We start from the raw sequence: 21,172 nt of genomic DNA, 5'->3' as shown, positions 1-21,172 counted from the left end.
TTGCAGTGGAATGATGTAAGTCTCTATGTATATACGTACCTCAGCTATGTACGTTCAAGCATGCATACAACGGCACGGACCCCTCTAATGTGCTTCCCGGGGGACAGGCGGCCATTCCCCGCGATTGGCCACTTCTTTCTTGGGGGGTTCGATGCTCTCGTTTCAACCTCTTCTTGACACAACTCTGAAATCAACACAGGGTCTTCAGGGGAGTCTCTCTCTCCATTTTCTCCCTCTCCTGCCTTGCTTCGATCTAAACCCCGAGCAGATCCGCAATGACAGCTGACTGTGTACCTTTCTGTGCTCTCCACCAGCCGGTCGTGTCGCTTCTTCTAGATCTGACCCGGCGAGCAGCGCGTCTATCGATCGAGACGTGCTTCAAGGCTGAAGGAATAGACGCAGCAGAGCGCCGCCCCAGGTCCATCCCCAGCCACGGTCCCCATTCACCGGCTGCATGCCGATTGCCTCTCTGACCAGCGCACATTCTCGCTTGGTCTGCTCCTAACCTTTACCGGTCGCGCGGCAGGCCATGGCTGGCTCCTATGTCGCTTTCTTTTTTTTTTTTTTTTTCATATTAAAACGCCGCTGCATAGACGAGGGAAATTTTGCAGAACGAACAAAGCGAGGATACTCAAGGCTTTTTGCTGACAGGCGGGTACGTCTATTCCGTACTTGACGCTCGGGTTTCCTTCAAAGGTTAGTAGGGGGGAAAGCCGCAATGTGCATACAGAGTACATACATACATACATGGTCACCATCAAACATTGGCAGCACATAGCTGCTTGGATCTAATGACACTCCATTGTCAAGCTTGTGGCAAGTTTCTTTTCTTTATTTTTGTTCTTGTTTTTCCCGTCATGCATCTATCTTCATGGGGCCATGGTCTGAGCTCTTTAACTATATTCTGCTGGGTCTGAAGACCATCAGATTTCAAAGTAAGCATTATGGCACAGCTAGCCCATTTGATCCTCGCTCTCCATGTGTCATGGTAAGCTAGCTCTACAGCGGATAGCTGTGCCAGGGTACCTAGACAGGACAACCTTATGGAAACTCCCAGACATCAACCCGTCGTCCGATCATCAAGCACAGCAAGCAAACTGGGGAAAAAAAAAAAAAAAAAAAAGACCTTGTAGGGCGCACGACTGGGCCACATATGCGGGAATCTTACACGGACCACCAGAATTATATGTCCCATGTAGATAGGTAGGAAATCACCTCGCCTACATTGGGAGGGAAGTGGGTAGAGGGTGCAAGGGAAAGAAAAAGACCGCAGAGCAGCTACCGCCTCGGGGCAGTGAAGCGATCCATTCATTTCTTGAGGAACTCGAAACGGAAGCAACAAAACAATGCGGCTCTTACGCACAGACGATCAAGTCGCCCTGCCACCGTCTGAGATGAAAAAAAGACCAGACAAATCATCTTCTTCATGTCGCCCGCTGCAGTCTCCCACAGACTTCCCCCGCGCCCTCCACGACGCGTGGGCCGTGATATTCGTTTGAGTGCCCGTCTACCAAGTCACCGCCTGCCCTGCGCCCGCAGATCCCATCCACTACGACCTCGCGTGGCTCTTGATGCATGGATGCCGCGCAGATGCGGATGGACGATGACACAGCCTCCCGCAATGCTTTGCAGCGAGGATCGAGGTACGTGGGACCATGACACACAACGATGCGCGCAATATTACCTGCCCGCAGACATCAAAACATCTTGACTACCTGATGCGAGAAAGAGAATCAAGACGGCGACTCACAACCTCGGATGGGTGGGGCTACTTTGGGCTTTTTGCAATGCTCTCCGCGCCTGCGGCGCCGGTCTTGTGAAAACTTGGGACGAATACATGCAGGCAAATCAAAGAGGAGATGGCGCCGGCGCGATCGACTATGCCACGACTATGCCACGCCTTTGCTTCAGTGGAGAGGGAGGGGGTTAAGACACCCCCTCCTTCAAACTACTACGAGGTATCTCTCTTTCTGGGTTGTCTGGTCTGGACCCTTGCCTGGTATGTCTATCACAGTAGGCATCATCCGGAAAAGCTTCTCTCTCCTCTCGGCTGCGTCTAATAGCCCTCCTTATCTATCTTTTGGGTCGAGACCTTGAGACCTGCCAGCAGGTGAGGGGTCGAGATCATGTTGGCTCCTCTCCAGCGGAGGTGACGCTGAGCGGACGTGAGGATGACGCGAAGAGCCTTGAACGTATCGTGGGCCATCTCGGCAACTTTGCCCGTATCTCTCGCTCGGAGGTAAGATGATCGCATACCAGCTCGCGACATCGGATGGATCAGATGTGCCACGAATGTGACTTGTTTAGATTGGGCACCAGAACTAGACCTGCAGCATTCGGCCCCTCGCTGTCTATGAGGTTAAACACCCTCTCCGGGTCATTGGCAAGACACGTTGCGCCATAGCTATAGCGTCGCTTTGCTATAGCCACACACATACGAAGAGACGCACACAAGTGCCATGGAAAGCGGCAAAGGCAGACCTGGCGATGCAAAAAGTTGCTCCGCAGCGGCCTGTTATCACCCATCCCTTGCCTGGAAGCGGAAGCGGTCGCAGCTAGTGGACCAAGGACGTTGCTCACGATTCGCTGCAGAGAGCCCGGCCAGACAGACGATTCAATGATGATCCCTAACCTCTGGGTGCGTCAATTTGTCCGCTGCTTCGAGAGACAAGCTGGGTTATGTGGTTTACCTGGGTACTCGCTGGTTCAACTAGCACCGTCTATCCCTCCTGACCAGACATCACGCGGACCTGAATTCAAGAAATGGTGTGTGGTATATCACGTCTGTAATATTGAATAGTGCAGCTCTTGCTCACCAGAAAGAATACCGGTTACTCGTAGCCTATCCATTCGCCCTTGCTAAAAGGACCGTTCCTTCAGTGCGTGTGGCAAACTTCCCCCTGTGGTGTGGTGCTATGGAACAAAAAAAAAAAAAAGATGACAATCGAGGATTGGCGTCCAGTGCCTCCCATCCATCCATCCATCCATCCAGACTATCCTAACGTCCCTGAACGAACTTCCTACAAAATGCTAAACCAATGTGGTAATTCCCGCGAATTAATCATTGCCGGTTTTTTTCGGACCCCCTTTGCGCCTTGCCAAAATCATAACAGTAAAATAGAGAAAGAAAAGAAAAGGGGCAAGAAACCGCGGGATTAAGGAAAAAAAAAATGCCGCTAAGTCAATGCTGTTATACCTGGCCCAGGAAATGCCGATAAATCGTCACGCTTCCTGGTTCGTTCGATTCTTCCCCGTCCCTGCTGCCCCATTCGCATGTCAGGGATAGTGTCATCCCCGGATTCGCAGGCTGCCGCCATGATTTGCGCACATCGTCAGAGAACGGCCCTTGGGTGAGCATCCTCCAGAAAGCGTCGATGTATGAATGCGTCGGTAGGCTGCCATCGGCTGGGGACGACAGCCACCCGCAATTCACCTCATCGAAGACAAAGGTCCGTTTTCGACATGCCTGAGGAGGGCGGCTTTGGACGGAGGGTCATCCACAAAGTGGACATTGGCCAGGGAGAACAATATATCGCTCGTGTGGTCCTTTGGGACAAGAGTGCTTGCGACTGCCGTCTACCGAAGTCCTAAAGAAATGCGTGCCGGGGTCGACGCACGATGTGTAAATGTAGTAGTTCTTTGTAAAGTCGCACATTTTTGACAGCAGACGGAAATGTCTGCCTGCTTGTGCGAATTGGTAGTAATAGTAGTAGTAGTAGTGAGTACTGCACAACTACTTTGTAGAATTATGTGCTGTAAATATGTGTATAAGATGATGGAGTTGTTGTTCTTGCTGCTGTGGATTTCCAATTAGCTTTTGGCTCGAGGCACCAACAAGGGATCATCTCAGGAGGATAATAACCCACGTCAACAGAAGCAATACTATAGAGAATACAGTACAAGACCAAGGTGCTACACGATGGCAACCAGAAGTAGCTGTATACTTGAGAGACACCTTTTGTCGTCAAGGAGGAGTTATGTAGTACCAGTTATTGTTGTTGTTGTTGTTGTTGTTGTTGTTTAGGAAAGTAGTCAACAGTTGAACAGTCTGAACATGCGCAATGGCCTTGGTGGTGCGGTCCGGGCCCAACTTATAGATCTTGGGAGGTTGCGTCGTGTGCGTGGTTGAAGTAAGAAGCTATGGCCGGAAAGCAATGACAGGTATAACGCTTCCCTGTCCTTACCAGAGCAGCAATAAGAAAGGTGAGGTATGGGGGGGGGTTTGTGGGTCGGCCTGATCCGCGGCAGGGCAACAGGTTGTGTTATAGACATTCAGAGCCAATGAAGAAACAGGAAAATAAAGAAAGAAATTAAAGATTCTTCAAGTCTTGAGACCTTTCTTCTTTCTTTTCTCCTCACTCTCCCCTCAGCCTTCAGACAACCCTAGAGTCGTTTCTGTGATGCATGTACACACTTGCTTGGCGGGGAGCAGCTCCAGCCAGTTGCGTGGGTAGTGCCGAAGTATATAATTTTTTGTTAAAGCCGCAGGCAGGGTCCACAGGTGGGTAAGTGCAAAGGCCGTCTAGTGTATGGGGCATAGGAAAGGTAAGAAGGGAGGGGGAGAAGAAGAAGACAGGGAGAAAGGGGAAAAAATGAACGGAAAAATACCAAAAAGAGACAAGTCAGTAGACAAGAGGTTGAGAAGTGAAGAGAATAAAACAGAGCAGAGCAGCACGCAAGCAAGCAAGCATGAACATGGGGAAGAAGGTAAACTAAGAAACGCACAAGCTCGAATCCTTGTCTGAGAGCAAAGCACAATCAACGGTCGGGGCGGAAATACGCTTGTATCAAGATTAGGGTGCCCGTTACGAACAATGGGGCTTGTCGGCCAGCGAACTCTACTTAGTACAATGCAAAGAAAAAAAAAAAGCTCAAAAGCTTTGCTTTGCTTCATGTATATCTATCGTCATGTCATGTCTGTAATATGTGTGTATGTATGTGTGTGGTAGGTAAAAGTAGTGTAATAAGGTACGAACGGGATACGTGGTGGACAATCGATTAACTAGTCGTGCCATGATACCTGGTAAGTACCGAGTCGGGGGGTCGGCTTCAATCAATCAGTCGATGAATGAGTGGATAGATGGATGGATGGGTGGATGAATGGGCGGGCAGGCAAGCACAAGGGGCGGGACTGGGCGGCGGGCGAGTCAGAAGACAGTGATGATGGCGGGCGTCGCCATCTGAGAATGAGCAGATACCCATCTATCCCTGCCAACCTGTATGCTTGAAAAGTGGAAGTCAAGATGAGCAGAGGAAAGAAGGACAAAAGATTAACGCTTGCAACAGTAGTATGTCCCACAGCAAACGGCCAGGGTTTTGTCCATTGCGAATCGGGAGACGGGGGAGGGGGACATTGGGGGGAGTATCGTGTACGTAGTAGAGGAGGTCAGGTACATGGCAAGAAGGGACTGCAGATTTTGGCTGGGCCTGCACCGAGAAGGAAAAGAAGTACTCAAGAATACTTCAACTAATACATACCTACCTGTAGACTACACTATGTACATCACCCATTAGATTAGAGAGAATGAGGCAATGGAAGTAGGAAAAGTCAAGGATCTGGCTAGGTAGGTAGCCAAAGCGACCGGCTTTGTTTCCACGCGAAGATAGACAGACGTTGAGGCAGTTGAGAGAAGTAAAAAAAAAAAAAAAAAAAAAAAAAAGGAACGAGTTCAAAGCGCGTGAATCAAGCAATTGGCACTGACCAGGCACGTGGGGCGGACACCGTTCATACATTAGGTACTGTAGTGTACTGTGGTAGACGAGGTAAATAGTAGTAGGTACATTCCCTATCTAGCTCAAGGTAGGTAGTATATTTGTGGATCTCATGGCTGTTCCGTTGTATCCCGTAAATTGACAGGAGAACCAACGGGTTCGTAGGTAGTAGTAGTATGGAACAAAGAGAGAGAGAGAGAGAGAAGAAAAAAGAGACGGTCAACTACTAAACTACCTGAGGTGTCTCGGTAAGGGCTGACATATGGTTATAGTGCCGCGCCTGTCACCGGGACGGACAAGGACGGCGTACATGCCTGAGGTCGGGTCGTCCACCTATGCAGCGACGGCAGCGCGAGAGCAAAAAAGGTAGGTCCATGATATGTATCCCGTACCACACCTAGCCGTCAAGGTTGGCAATTCGGTCGGTCGGTCGGTCGGTCGGTTGGTTCCTTGCTTGTCTGCTTGCTTGACGTGCTTGACGTGCTCGCCCCTCGATCGATTGTATTCTGACCTACCTCTCTACCTACGTACATACCACCCACATGACATAGCTGGGCAAGTAGTGATCTGAATCAAGAAGAGATTGAAACACCGCACAGAGAAAAGAGACATGAACCCGGGCACTGTCCGCACAGGTCGAGGGCAGACGCACGGCTACACGGTACACTACAGAATGCCCAACTACTATGTACTTGCTCTACCTCAACACCTATTCCACCTTATTCTCTGCTACCCTGCCTCCCGTTAGGTATCTACAATCTCACACACACTCACACATACTTGAGCAGTTATTAAGGTAGGTGGTCCGCAAGCAAGCTGCACGGTAAATCTACCTTGACCTTACCTGTCCGATGCGCCCCTTGGCTCGGAGGCTTGGCAGATGTTTTGGGGGGGTTGTTTTCTACCCAGGTACTGACCGTACCTACCGCTGCCCACATAGTACATTACACCATACTGCGCACACTACTACATACCCAGACTTGGCTGCCGTACACCACCGAAGGTCCATGTGTGTGTGTGTGAGTCTTTGAGATGTCCAATCGCGGACAAACATGATGAACCGATCGCCATTGTCATCCATGGCGCATGCTGTCTTGTAATTTAATCACTGTATCGGCCATGGTCTGTTTAAAGTCTGATAGTCACACGAGAAACGCCAGTCCTTCTCCAGGGGACCCCTCGTCAAAGAGTAAGTATTACAGAGTACTACATACTTACCTAGCTACGCGCACATGGCTCAAGGTACTAAAGACGTGGAGTAGGGTAACGTTAAAGAGGCTCATCGGCTGTCGCTGGCGGGGCAAGATACTGGAGAAACACAGCACAGCTGCTGCCAATGAATGCTGTGTGCTTTGTGCTTGTGCGCCTTTAAGCGAGCCCGCCCACAATTTTACTTTACTGCTCCGCACAGCAGAGCAGGGAGCACAGTAGTGGAATGTAGTGTAGCAGCACAGAGTGTAGTGGTATTGAGACCATACAAACCAGATAACTCTTTTCCTCCGTCTATATTCCTTTAATCAATTATGCTTTCTTCCTACTTGGCAAGTTGGGATTACCATGAGGAATCATTAGGGAAGATATAATACCCACTACGTAATAATGCTCGTGAGCAGGAGGGGAAAAAAAAGAGCATTGAACACAGGATACAAAGGAATGCCCCTCATTTCTCAAAAAAGAAAACTTTGACGATGCAGGTGTAATTGAAGTGCGCCCAATATGCCACTAATTGTTCTTTCCGCTGTCTTTCTGCCGGAATCCCTCATAGCCTGGGTAGGTGAGGGCAAAAAAAAAAGTAAAAAAAAAAAAAGAAAGATAGAAATGACATCGCTATGTAAGGAATCCAAGACAGGACCTGGAACGCTCCCAAGACTCTGGCCACACACTCCAACTAAAAAAGAACATTGACCCTGACCCTCAGACCTCAGACACTCGGACGTTTGATTCGTGACTATAATGTGTATCGCAGGCACAGAATGCACGTGCGCAGCTTGATAGACTTTTCTTCCTTTCTTTCTCGCTCCCTTCTTGTTTCTATTAGCCGTCTTGCTGAGTTAAAAGGCATGAAATCTTAATTACTAGTATTTTCATAAAACAATCAATTCCCCATCTTGACTTCCGACTTATTTTTCCCCCCTAATAAGTTAATTCTTGTTTCTTTTTGCGTCCTCTTGCATCGTCTGTTGCAAACCATTCGTAACAAAACAGGCCGTCCTATGCATGTATGCTCGTATGCACATATGCCAGCACCGCCATGTCATTAATTTGGGACATAATCATACCGTTATCCTCGATTCTGAACATTTTGTCAACTGACCACACTGACTACTACCTCTTGCAAGCTTGTCCGACTGATATCTTCGCAGATGCTCCTTCATGATTGGGCCGCTGTGTGCTCTGGAGACGCCCAAGAGCTACCTGTGACATATTGCTCTCCCCCCCCCTTCGGTGGCTAAACGGCATCCCAGAGACCTATAAGAAGAATATCTTAATGCTGTTATACCATGTATCCACTGCTGCCGAAGCTGACGTGCAAAGCATCTCGGCGGCGCCATGCCAGGTCCAAACGCTGACGTTCGCAGGGCAGAGCAGGGCCAGGACAGGGCCAGGGCGGACATACATCGTGCCGGTCGGCTCCTTCGGCCAAGGAACCTGGCCTAGTTTAGGTAAAGATGACCATGGACGGTGGTCACTGGTCAAGGTATGTACTATGTAGTAAATATGGTTGCGGGTGTGAGAGCTTGTCATCAAGCTCATGCCATGCGGTTCCATGGCTCCATTCCCCCCTCCCATGTACGTACATATATGTACATACCATGCTCCGTGATCCATGCGAGCCCGGGGCTCAGGGATCAATGATTCTCGGCACCCTCCAGACAACCCCAAACTCTCTTTGTGGTCTACTGTGTATGTACCATGTACGGACGCAGGCGTGTGTGGGGGAGGCTTCACACACTGACAGGAACGGGAGCACAGTCCGATCTCTCTCTCTCTCTCTCTCTTTTTTTTTTTTTTTTTTTTTTTTCTAATATGGAGGTGCAAGTGCTTCACAGTGATCGCATAACGTTGCAAATTGACTTGACAGTCCGATATAGGTCACGAGTCTGCACTTATGATATATCTCCACTCCTCTTTTGTCCTTCTCTGTCATCAGTAAGCTTGATTGATATCATATACGCTTGCTGAATGCCAACTATTACTTGTTCATGATTTATACCGAGGCGGACTATGGGTAAGCGCCGCGCCGCCAGTAAGAATAGACATCATGGGGGGGTTTTTTTTTTTTCTTCCCCTCAAATTTTCCTGGCTATAGATGGCGACTTGCGCCTCATGCGTTCTCAGCATTGCTAATACATATAGATCCGAGTAATTGTTTCGAGTTCAACGCCTTCCAAGCGTTGGCCAGCAATAACTCGCAACAGTATTCTATGTCGGGGCTGATTCGGTCTCGGCAAAGCTATTCACCTCACCTTTGCCCTCGCACAGGTATCAGAACTTAGCGACGCGACATCGCTCGGAGCTTAATCCATTATCCTGGAATGAGGCAAGGATGATGTGATTTGAGTCCCTCGGGAGGGCTAGATCTGCAACACATAATATAACAGAAGCTGATATAATAGACGGCGTGCACAGATGATACTAGGCCCTTTTCGTTCAATTTCCTGATTAACCTCTAGAGCACAAAGCTGAAAACGGTCATCAGTGCGGTCCTGATAATACCGTCTCTATTGCTTGAATAGCGGGTACATCTAGTGATGTGAATAATCGCAATGAGGACGAGTTTAACGATAAAACACTTACCACCAGGTCCGTCCCCTCGGCAAACCCCAGACTGCGAAAGGCGGGAGAGAAACTTAATATCTTACCCTGCCTCACTAGCCAAGATTTTGGGGACACTCCATGTCGATTACAAGCCCCCTCCCCCCCCCCCCCCCCCCCCCCCAAAAAAAAAAAACTCACAATGCAACCTTTGACGGGAGACGATGACTGCATGTTTATATTACTAGGTATTCTTGTTAACACCGACAGCGGCCTATCAGTCAAATTTCCATGTACAAAACCGCTACGGAAACAAAGTGCCAAACAACCAACCCATGAATGGCTTCGGCTACGGAGTGCGGAATACGTGTAGGTGTGTGCCCCCACTCTCCTTCCGCATATATCTTTATCTACACGTTGTGTTCGTGTGTGTGTTGTCGTCCCGCCTGTCGGTCGTTTTTTGCTGCGACGCCCGACAATGAGATCACGGCCATCTCGGCGGCCTTTTCCGCCGCCTCAGTATGTAATTCTCGAGACACAGAGCAGTAGACTTTCGCATCGGCAGCTTCCGGCCCATTGGTGACGCTAGATTATAGCCTGTCCCATCCCACAACCAAGAGGTTTGAGTCAAGGCCGAGAAAGACCAGATATTTGTAGTGTCGTGATGGGTGTATACCATGGCGGTTCTATCAATTCTTTCTTCTAGATAGCTTGTACTCCTCAGATAACCATCCCGGCTTCTTGTTAGTCCCTTCTACATGGTAGTTGGCTGATCAATGATCAAGGTGATGATCATGTAGGTATGTACTGCGGCCGGCGGAACCCCCATCTCCGCTCCCGCCTGGCTGGTATGTGCTGTCCATGCTTCCGTAATACATACCCACGTATTATACATGCCCAGGATGTTTTTGAAGTTGTATATTATGGGCAATCGACTAACAGGAGGTCCAAAAACGCCAAGTCTCATGACATAACAATATCTCCATCGCCACGGAGCAATATATTTGTGTACGTGGTCGAAATACTATCGACCTATCTATTGGCCACGCCCCTCCTGCCCCTCCTCCTCCTCATCTCTCTACCTGCCAGGCTGGCATAGTTACACACACATAATATACTTGTAGCCAGCCCAGCCCGGCGTTATGTTGTGGCTGTCCACCTACCTGCCTGCCTGCCTGCCTGCCTGCCTGCTACCTACCTATCCTTGTATGTACGCAGTGTGTTTGAGTGCATACTCTAGTGCTGCGTCCATGCCGCCTGCGCGTCCATTCCGCAATTATAGCATGATCTCGTCTATCGCCTCGCCCGATTCGGATCCGTACATCAATCATGGTTGGCTGAGCCTGTGGCTGCCCTGAGCCGAATGCAATGTGTTTTGTCTTTCGCCATGATACAGTAGCAACAAGTGTACATAGGAGTATAGACTGCAACCCCACCCCTCTGCAGCAAGGTTCCATCCAGGTCCAGAGCCTCGCCCCCTCTTGATCCTCTGTGTTTGTCTCTCTCCATCGTCCTGTCTACTTTATCTCCAGCACTGACAGAGACATGAGTACTACTAAAATAGCTCACTCCCGATCTCTTTTTATCGTCGTCGGGAACAGGATCACAGTTCCGAGAGGCAAGTGCGGTATGAATGATTCGGTCATTTATGGAGCCCATTCAGTCGTGTTCGGATATAATTACCTAGCGTATAAACACACGTGCTTGTCATTGCTTTACCCACCTCAGTAAAAGAAGCAATATCGGGGCACCATGCGCTTGGGAACGCTTGTTGGCCACGAGACGGTGTTTAGGGGAGAAGACTAAGATTTTAGGTAGAAATGAACGGCTTCATGACGATGGAGAGAAAGCGCCGACAAGTTGCATGAGAGAAGAGGGTTTCGGTGGACAGCCTCCGGAATTCAACCCCCCCTTCGCCACGTGCGAATCGGCACTAATCATGACAGACTAAAATCCCATGAGCCCGCCTCCTCCACCCTCCACAGGCACACCCGACTCGCCGCCTCGTTTCCTCCCGCTTTTAGTGCAAAGCAGGAGAGGAAGAGGCACGACATGTACTTGGCCAAAGAGGATCATACTGAAAAACTAAATGCTAGCTAGGTCCTGACTATCTTGTTTAGCCAAGATGCCAGGGGCAGTGATTGTTCCGGTTGTTTTCCGATGCATTTGTCTGTTCTCACTATACACGGATCGGCATCTGTCATTCAACAATACGCATCCAACGTCCAAGAAGACAGACGATGGGCGTTTTGTCCACTGAAGTGTTTAATTCGGATCCAGCCTTGGATCATGATTTAGATCCAACGACACGAGTTACATGGAAGCATGTCTCTGTCTCAAAAAGGTTATAGGTTTGAACGATACATGTATCCTCCGACACTTTGTCCCTTACCCAACTAGCTACCTAGTACTTATGACACTCTCCCATACACACACACACTCTCTCTCTCTCTCTTTCTCTCTTTGTGATTCAGGAAGAAAGAAAGAAAATTCGCGGCATTTGCACAACTGCCGTTGCTGCCAAATCGCTGACTGATGTACGCATTGACTCGACGTGCCCACAGACGAAGCTTAGCAAGGCGCGCCGGCTCAGCGATCACACACACAGAATACCTAATACTAAAACTTTTTTTTTGGCTGACGAGGCCCTTATTTACCAAACCTACCTACATTACCTAGAAGGGGGAAGAAAGAAAGAAAAACAGGGCCGAATCACTTAGACGCAAAACGGACGGGCTCTAAGAAAAGCTTGGCAGCCTTAGCGGCATGGGAAAATAGTCGATCACCAAACGAGGGTATGTTGTGTCTCATAGCATGGTGCAAATCTAGAGCCAACTACTAGGCGAGTTGAGCGGCATGGGCACGGGCGTGCTCTTCATGGAATAACCTCTTCTGCCCTAATTCCCTCTGCGTACTTCTGGAACATGTACTAATGACTCTGTGATCATTATCTACTCAGGCTACCCGGAGGGATTCCCATCATGGCCGGCGTTTATTAAAACTTGACGTAGGCAATAATATTACAAGTGCAGTTTCGATTTCCACTAAAGCTGGCGCGCGTCTCGAGAGGAAACGCGAGTCGACATGGTCCAGCTACATTAGGAATATCTGACGCTGAGAATTCTGCTCTAAGCATTGTACTATGCGTTAGGAAAGCACTTTGACCAAACGATTTTGCTTACCCACAAGTCGGTGCTCAACTCGGGTTTTTTTCTTCCTTTTTTTGGTGTTCCACATTCCAACATGTACGTAACCTAGATTGTCCTCACGCAAACGGGGAATGTCATGATGACTATGAAGAGGAAATTCACAACAAAGCCCAGCCAAGTGGCAGCCAATGGAGAGACGTCGGATCTACTCTGCTATACAACCCCAACCCACGATGATGCGTAACATCAAAGAATGGCGGGGAGACCCTGGGAATGATATCCACATTATTCATGATTCGTGAATACAATTGATATCTTTACGCAAAGAGTCCACCCAAGACGTCGATAACCGGCAGAGGTACTGACTTTCCCAGCTCCGCCTGGCCTTTTTGTGCCATGCACGCTAGAGACATGGAAAATGGGTTCGCCTACTGTCTGAGCGCAAAATCAGACGTTTGGGCCATGAAAATCGACTTGTTACCATTATTGCCCACCTCTTCTTCCTGCCCCCCAGTGTTGGGCACCATCTGGGATCTGCAGCAAACGTCTGAGCGTACCGAACTGTCCCGATCTGGGTAATCGCTGGTGCGGGCATGACTGGGACCGCGGGATTTGGAGAAGAGAAGAAAAGAAGGAAGAAAGACACGCCCCTGAAGGAATGTTCCTCAAATCCCGACCGCGCGGACGCCAAAATAATGAGTTTCCCGCATCACGGACATGCTAGACTATGTGGCCCGAGTGGACAGACGGAACCGGCTCCGGTCCCATGTTTCTCTATTGATTACTGCCCGCACGTACTGCCTCTCGTAAATTATACGAAAACGAGGACCCGCTCAAGTCGTCCCTCCAGGGCTCATCACAACCTGTAAAGGCATAGAGCCACGGGTTCGTTCAATTGGGCTTGCCATGCTTCTTCCAAACGGGGGATAGCCATGTAGATTGTTCTCTCATTACCAGCCCTAGCAACTCCTGCCACCGTAACCTATCCAATCACCCTTTCTCAATGAACCCGTCCACTTGGTCGGCGAATACATACTAGCCTTGGATGCTATATTGGCATTCATGTACTAAATATGGACTTGGAAAAAACCTCTCTGACGATCTCAAAGAGCCCCCGAAAGCCAAGATTGGTGCCTGAGATCGAGTTGATATTAAATGACTGCAATCACTTTTGGGCATCATGAGGCCATACAGCCACGTACAACATGTGACCCCTTTTTGGAATGTCATCAGTCGCTCCATGGCTAGTGACACCCTGTTCCTAATTTGAGTAACGTGTCTAGCACTGGCAACTTGGAGCAGCTATGATGATTCGAAATCTCTCATGTCTGGATTTCTAGAAAGCCTTGGACAAATGGTGTAGCAGGAAACATGGAGAAAAGAGTCTGACTCGACCTGGCAAAAGAACCCTTTCTCTTATATCTCCTATTTGGGTATGTGGGGGGGGGGGGCTAATCAAGACAGCCTCATTGTTGACTTGCACCACCTGAACGCTCACAAAGGACACCCAGCGTCTTGATCACCCGGCAACATCTTGTTCATCATGTTGTCATCTGTGAGTCTAGCTTTGCCATTCGACCCAGTTCGAGGCAAGATTCGGTCTCATTCTTGGTTTGTGTGATATCACAGTTCCCTACAAGTGTTCTTCATGGCCAGCCGGTCTGATACTTTGATTACTCATGTGGATTTTTCACATCCCCAGCTTCATTTTCTGGCTCCCTCAAATCTACAGAAGAGCAAGCATGGCAGCGGCAAGGCCACCCAAAATGCCTGCACTTCCCGACGACCCGCTTGACGAACCAGCATTCTGGCTAGACGTTGATGCTGCCGTTGCCGAAGCAGAAGCCGCCGTGCCGGTGGTAGCAGTAGTGATGCTCCCAGCTCCGGTGGCGGATCCTGTTGAGCTGCCCGTGGACGACGCCGCCGTCGACGTGGCCGTCGACGTGCAAGAGACGGCGCTGGGTACGGTCACGCCAAAGCTGCCACAGAATTTGACTGCGTAGTCGACGGCAGCCTGCTGGTCAGCCTCGCTGCAGACGTCGGCAAGACAGCATGAAATGCCGCTGATGAAGCTCTGCTGAGAACATATGCACTGGGCATTTATCTGGGGACAGCCGCCGATATTGTCACCAGTGGTGAACTGAGTTACACAGTTTTTCTACAGGTCAAGGGTCATGTCAGTCATTCATTCATCCACGATTGCTAGTACTGAAGTGAGTTTTTTTTTTTTTTTTTTGGCTGTCTCTTTGCTGGAGAGAAGGAGGTAGCTCAGAGGCGACAGCGGGGAAACACTTACTGCGCAATCCGGTAGCCCGTCCTGTGCGGCGACTAGGGCGACGATGGTGGTGAAGAGAAGTTGAATCTTCATGATGTTCTTGGTAAAGAATGTGATTGACTCTAGGGAAGATGATAGGTCTACGAGTAGAAGCCGTACAGAGAGGTTTCTCGGCAAAAACAAAACGTGTTGTAGATGGGACGGGAAGCTGAAAACGGCAGCACGTGGGAGGGCTGAAAATAGGCTCTTGTTGGTGCCACTCGAGGCCAGACAGGTCCTCAGGTGCATTCACATTCCCTCCTACCCTTTTGCTCCCCTACCTCAACCATACACAACACAGCTCTAAGGTAGCAAGCATACATTGGGGTAAGATAGGTAGCTCGATGGATAGCTATGGTTGCAAGTGCGTCAATGTAGCTGCTTTGGGGGAAAGCGGAGAGACGGTTGCATTGACAGTGTCTCGCTTTCCCCAATTTGCACCTCTAACAACCCGCGAGAAGCCTCGGTGGTTGGCAAATCAGCCAATTACAAGCCGAGCGCCTAGACGCTGGGAATTGAGATCCCCTCATCTCATTTACACTCGCTCGTGTCGCTCGGACGTTTCTGGTTGTGCGGTACATGCTGTTGTTGGTGTTTCTTGCAGCCTAGTAGCAAGTGATGATGGATTGAATAATTACCACAGTCTACAAATAAAATATACATTGCGGTCTTTTTTTAATACTTGTGCGAAGAGAGACAAGAAAGGACAGCCAATGCAGCCAGCCACATCACATGAATTTGGGGTAGCGGGAGCCAGGGCCGTGAAGGATACATATATTGAATCGATATAGGGTCAAGTACGACGCGACGTGTGTACCTACTCACCCTGCCGAGAGAGCGAGGGGAACCTGCAGGCGCCACCAGCTTTCAGCTAAAGAAGCTTAAACCATAGCGATTTTTAACCTTTGCCCACCCCCCCAACAAGGTCCCTCGGCAGTGGGCGTCTTCGTCTTTGTGAAGCGTCAACTAAACATCAAACATCAAACCCCGCCCAGTGTAGGCAAAGACTTTGTCTCTTCTCGGGAGCATAACTCCCATCCTCTGCACTGTTGACGTCGAAATGGGGCTCGGTATACTCGAGGACACTGTCCTCGATCACGTCCCAGGTTAGCCGCCTTATCCGTCCGCGGGCGCAACCGCGAACTCGTGGAGATTCATTCCATTTGGAGCAATGTCTGTGAATGCTAAGATAAAACACATGTGGCAGGGACGACGAGATACTTTGACGATCCAGACAGACCGCAAACTGCGGACACGGCAGATGCCCGAGGTTTGAAATGCGACAGAAGTGGGACCGTACCCATTATACTCGTGCGTATTGATATCCTATACTCTGCTCCACTCATCCTTCCTCTATCTGACCTACGATGGCAATGGCGCACAGCATCCACAACCATCGGACGATCCCAACGACCCTCTGAATTGGCCTTTGTGGAGGCGCGATCTCATCACATTCATACTCTCCGTGACGGCCATCTTCGCGACAGCTCTGGGCCCGATTCTGGCAGCAAACACGTTGACGCTGACCTTGTACTTTACCCTTAATTTCACATGGATTGCTGTTCTGACCGGATATTTCCTGCTGGGTGTGGGATTTGCCGGCATGTTCTTCGTTCCGTCGAGCAGGATATGGGGAAAGAGACATGCCTTTTTGCTAGGATTGTTGCTTCTGGTCGCATCAAGTGCCTGGGCTGGTGCTGTCGGGAGGAAGAGGGATTATACCAGCCTGTTATGGTCCAGGATTATCCAGGGAGTCGGGACAGCACCATTCGAGTCGCTCGTGAATGCTGCCGTGGGAGATTTATACTTTGTCCATGTATGTGCATTGCTCGGTTTGGCAGTTTCCCTAATCATTTGGCATATTCTAACTCATTCGACGCTGGCTTACAGGAGAGAGGTAAGCGCATGGCCTTCACGAATCTGGCCGTGTTTGGAGGTGCCTTTTTCACCCCCGTCGTGGTAGGCAAGATTACACACACCATCGGGTGGTGGTGGACCTTTTATCTCGTGGCGATCTTCTGCGCTGTATCCTTCTTTGCCGTGTTTCTTTTCTGCCCAGAAACATCCTTTAGGCGCGATGCTGCTCTCAACACCGATATTGTTGCCTTTGATGAGGACTCTCGACAGTCTCATGACCACGAAAAGATGGCTACAGGACCTTCGTCAGCTCCCAATAGCAACCATGCCATGCCCGTTCCGGCTCGCAAGACTTACTGGCAGTCGCTGTCTCCCTTTGACGGCTATAAGACGGATGAGAGTTTCTTGAAACTCTTCTTCCGACCATTTCCGTTATTTGTGCAGCCTGCCTTTCTCTGGGCATGTTTAATCCAAGGAACAATGATTGGCTGGACGGTATTCATTGGAGTCGTTCTGGCCGCAATCTTCCTGGGCCCGCCGCTCTTTTGGAATGAAGTATCGACTGGGTATGCCTATGTTGGGCCCTTTCTCGGTGCTGTGCTCGGCTTCCTGATTGCTGGCCTCCTTGCCGACTGGAGCGCCAAGTTTTTGACCAAACGCAACGGCGGCATCTATGAGCCAGAGTTCCGCATTTGGCTGGTGGTGCCCCAGCTCATATTTGGATGTCTCGGGCTTTACGGCTTTGCCATTACGAGCGTGGGAACATTGAGAGGCGAATACCACTGGGTCGTGCCCATCATCTTCTTTGGGTTCGAGGTGTGTGGTATGGTCATTGGGGCGGTGGCCAGCTCGCTGTATATTGTTGATGCATATCGTAAGTCATCATGGAGAGATTGTTCCTTGTTATCCGTTTTGCTCAATTTTGGTCTCAGGTGATCTGGCCGTTGAGGGCTTTACATGCTTGATCATTTTCAAAAACATGTTCAGCTTTGGTTTGACCTTCAAGGCGTACGACTGGTTGGTTGAGGGCGGTATTAAGGAGACATTTATCGCGCTCGCATCGGTGCAGGTGGTGATCTGCCTGCTGAGTATTCCCATGTGTAAGTCACTGCTCAACCAACAGCCAAGCCTCACACTATCTACAGCAAGCCGTAGACTGACATCCACCAGATGTATATGGCAAGCGGAATCGCAGCTTCTTTCACCGTCATGATTTGTTGGAGATGACTGGCTTGAGGGGGAAATTCACGTTATTCGGCCTGCTTCGCAAATGATTATGTTGGATGGACTATGTAGAGTCAGCCGCCAGTCTGGGCTCTAGCTAGAAGAATTCAAGACTTCTGTGCCAAAGCAATGCAACTGAAGCGAAGATCTGTACCACCGCTGTCCAGCTCTACCTTTATGATGCGCTTCAAGCCCAAGTCCAATGCTCGCGGGCTCAGGACATCTTCATCTTCGTCGAGGCTGCCACGATCCAGCGGGCCTTTTCGTGAACCCTCAAGTTCCCAGAGGCGGCCTCCCGCTTTCACGTAGGCAACGAAGTGCTGGCCATTATTTTCCGATGTGGGCAGACTAGCAGTGTCGCCAACCTGCTCGACAGACTTGTGGGCCTGCTCAAAGGCGTCGCTGTTGTAGAGCATGTCAGCTCGTTCCGCCATTTTCAATGGCAGCGCTGCTGAGCGTAGCTTTTCCAAAGTCGAGCCTGGCTGGATATGGGCGGCAGCCTGGCCGTTGATGGCGCAGTGTAGCAAACCAATGGAGCCACAGGCGTGACCTATAGTTTGCTTGAACCAGATGACAGGCTCTTCGGGGCCCACGCCAGTGTATTCACCCTTGTCAGCGTCCTCAGCGCGGCGGTCTCTGATGGGGAAGGTGAGCTTGGTTCAGACCTCTGTGAGAACTGTTCGTCTTACCTGTCCCATGCGGGTGTGAGAGGGATGATGACCAGCAAAGCCAGGACCGGGCGAGGAATGTGGGCTATCAGCTCGGGCTCGTCGAGCGAGTAGACATCGTAGAAGCTGAGCTCTCCTGCACCCAAACCCAGCTTGGCTGCCAATTGGTCCATGACCTCGGGGTTGTTCTCTGCAGCAAGGAGGCGTTTTAGCTGAGCTCCGTACAACAGCGGAAGCGGAAAGAAAACCAAGAGGGGTGGGCTGTGATGTGGTGTTCAACGTCAGCCTTACCCAACATGTGCCAGCATTTCTTGGACGCCATATTCCGCGACGGACTCTGCCGAGTGACACGAACGATGTCTCTTGCTGAACGATGGTGCCGTGAGAGGGATGTGGTGATTTTACCGGCGGACTCCTCCAACGCCGACTACAAAGCTATTGACTTGGTATAACAACTATCCTTTAATGGAAGAGTCGCAAACAGTCTATCGCCTTGTTATTTGAAATGTACTTGGCACTCCAAATTTCCACGAAGGATGATGGGTGGTTTGTTCCAAGCGTACTTGCAGAGTACTAGATTAGATACCTAGCTAGGTTAGGTACCTTACCCTAGGCAGCTGTTACCCCACGTCACTGTCGCCCAGCCCAGTTTTTGTGGGGTTTCAAGGGTCCTTGGGTCCTATAATCTGGGGTAAGCGCAGCTGAAGCAGCTCGACAGGAAACAACGTTGCAACCAAACGGGATAAGAGAATGTTGGACTGGGGCACTTTTTCTTTCTTTCATTTCTTAAAGAGAACAGAAAGCACATCTCGTGTCATCGCTTACCCGTAGGACGAAATCCAATTGATTGATTGGCTAGTTGCCGCCTCTCAACGTCCGGCTGCTGCTGCTGCGTTGTTGCTGATGTCCATGTTAACCCGCATCTAATCTCACGTGAACATGTTTCCTAGTAAGTAGAGGCTCAGGAAAGCTCCAATTGCCGGTCTACATAGGATGGAGTATGTATACCATGAGTACATTATTGATAGGACCTTGGAAATACCCTCTTCTGCAAACATGGCATCTTTCCAAGTCGCTTTTTGGAAGACGGTAAAACTACAGCTCCCGACTTACGAGGGAGGCAGCTAATTGTTCAGCAGATGTATTTTAGGATATCCTTTCACGCAGACGTACTCGATTCCGCCGCTAGTTAAGCGTCATCGGATGAGCTGTCAACCGACTACGCCGATAAGCACGGCAACTTACTCGTCACCCTAAGTAACCCAATTCTCCTAGTGACCAATCCAAGTCCTTCGGAACTGGTCCTTAAGCTGGACTCTTCTTGTGGCGGCTGACAGTTTGGGGGCTCTGCCATCCGGCATATGGCAGTGCTGCGCAATAAGAGCAAGGCTGATGGAGTCAGTTACTTCCTTGCTACCATATGATACTGCAAAGTCGGGGGTATCTACCATAGCCATTGAGAACGTGTGGGTACTGATAGCCTATACATCCAAGTAACACATCCTGCCGACCAGAGGAAACAGAATCCTTCATGATAGTCAAACATCTCCCACGTACACAAGCCAACAGCTCAATGAAAATACGATCTACGCTAATTAAAAATAGAAATGGAAAGCTCTCGGAGGATGAACTTGCGAGGTCGCAAATATGCCTGGCGACAAGCCACACATTATCATGTTCTTGGCATTCGGTAATCTCACAAACAACTATGTACATGTCAGTGAACGACTGAGTGTGTAGCTCGGCGAGATACACCAGTCACATGCATGTAGAGTACGGGAAGAGGAATATCATTCGAGGCAACGTTGTACTAGAGGGAGCAACTCAACGCCCGTGCTCGTGTCGACGATTTTCAGCTCTCAGAAAGTGGCTTCGTGGATGACTTCACAATGTCCGACGACCTCGCAGCATGGCAGTGTTGAAGGCTCACCACTTCCGACCAGAACATGATCATGGTTCGTCATGTCATTGATGTGCTCAAAGCACAGGGGCAGTCTACATGGACTGATGAATATATAAAGACCTAAGACAGCCCTCCCAGAAGGTCTTTTTTGAATCATCACAGCACTCACCATTCAAACTCACAGACAAAACCTTTCTACACAAGAAAAAACATCCTTTTCATTTTCACCAATCATCAAAATGCAGTTCCTGACTCTCGCCGCCACCGCTCTCCTGGCCCACACCGGCCTCGCTGCCCCCGAGGCCCGCAGCCCTACCGTGGCCGTCCAGTTCCAGGGCGCCGCCGACGCCGTCTACACCCAGTGGGTCGTTGCCGACGGTGTCGACCGCGCCGTCTACGCCGACTTCAGCGTCTCCCACATTGCCGTGCTGGACCCGGCTCCCGCCAGCCTCAACTGCCACGCCCACGGCATCGACGGCAGCGACACCTACACCTACGGCCCCGGCACCGTCGACGTTGGTCCTCCCCAGGTCCAGACCACCATCAGCTGCACCCTTGGTCCCCGCTAAAGCGTTGCACTCATCCCGGC

At 50.1% G+C, this 21,172-nt stretch overlaps 4 protein-coding genes across 4 annotated transcripts; 2 read left to right on the top strand and 2 right to left on the bottom strand.

Moving 5' to 3' along the window:
• Positions 1 to 14,343: 14,343 nt before the first annotated feature.
• Positions 14,344 to 14,985, bottom strand: PFICI_00602 (uncharacterized protein; the record flags this gene model as incomplete). The annotated part of the gene is made up of 2 exons (XM_007829183.1): positions 14,344 to 14,757; positions 14,914 to 14,985. 2 exons carry the CDS (start codon positions 14,983 to 14,985, stop codon positions 14,344 to 14,346), a joined length of 486 nt encoding a protein of 161 aa, XP_007827374.1.
• A 1,006-nt stretch (positions 14,986 to 15,991) lies between these two features.
• Positions 15,992 to 18,062, top strand: PFICI_00601 (uncharacterized protein; the record flags this gene model as incomplete). The annotated part of the gene is made up of 6 exons (XM_007829182.1): positions 15,992 to 16,037; positions 16,139 to 16,242; positions 16,316 to 16,747; positions 16,822 to 17,662; positions 17,721 to 17,888; positions 17,959 to 18,062. The coding sequence occupies 6 exons, from the start codon at positions 15,992 to 15,994 to the stop codon at positions 18,060 to 18,062; spliced, it is 1,695 nt and encodes a 564-aa protein (XP_007827373.1).
• A 57-nt stretch (positions 18,063 to 18,119) lies between these two features.
• Positions 18,120 to 18,853, bottom strand: PFICI_00600 (uncharacterized protein; the record flags this gene model as incomplete). Its single annotated transcript, XM_007829181.1, has 2 exons — positions 18,120 to 18,648; positions 18,702 to 18,853. 2 exons carry the CDS (start codon positions 18,851 to 18,853, stop codon positions 18,120 to 18,122), a joined length of 681 nt encoding a protein of 226 aa, XP_007827372.1.
• A 1,969-nt stretch (positions 18,854 to 20,822) lies between these two features.
• PFICI_00599 (uncharacterized protein) lies at positions 20,823 to 21,152 on the top strand (the record flags this gene model as incomplete). Its single annotated transcript, XM_007829180.1, has 1 exon — positions 20,823 to 21,152. The coding sequence occupies one exon, from the start codon at positions 20,823 to 20,825 to the stop codon at positions 21,150 to 21,152; it is 330 nt and encodes a 109-aa protein (XP_007827371.1).
• Positions 21,153 to 21,172: the final 20 nt, after the last annotated feature.

This window comes from Pestalotiopsis fici (assembly GCF_000516985.1).
Source record: "Pestalotiopsis fici W106-1 unplaced genomic scaffold PFICI_Scf_1, whole genome shotgun sequence".
NCBI lineage: Eukaryota > Fungi > Ascomycota > Sordariomycetes > Amphisphaeriales > Sporocadaceae > Pestalotiopsis > Pestalotiopsis fici.
This window is presented reverse-complemented; position numbering and strand designations above follow the sequence as displayed.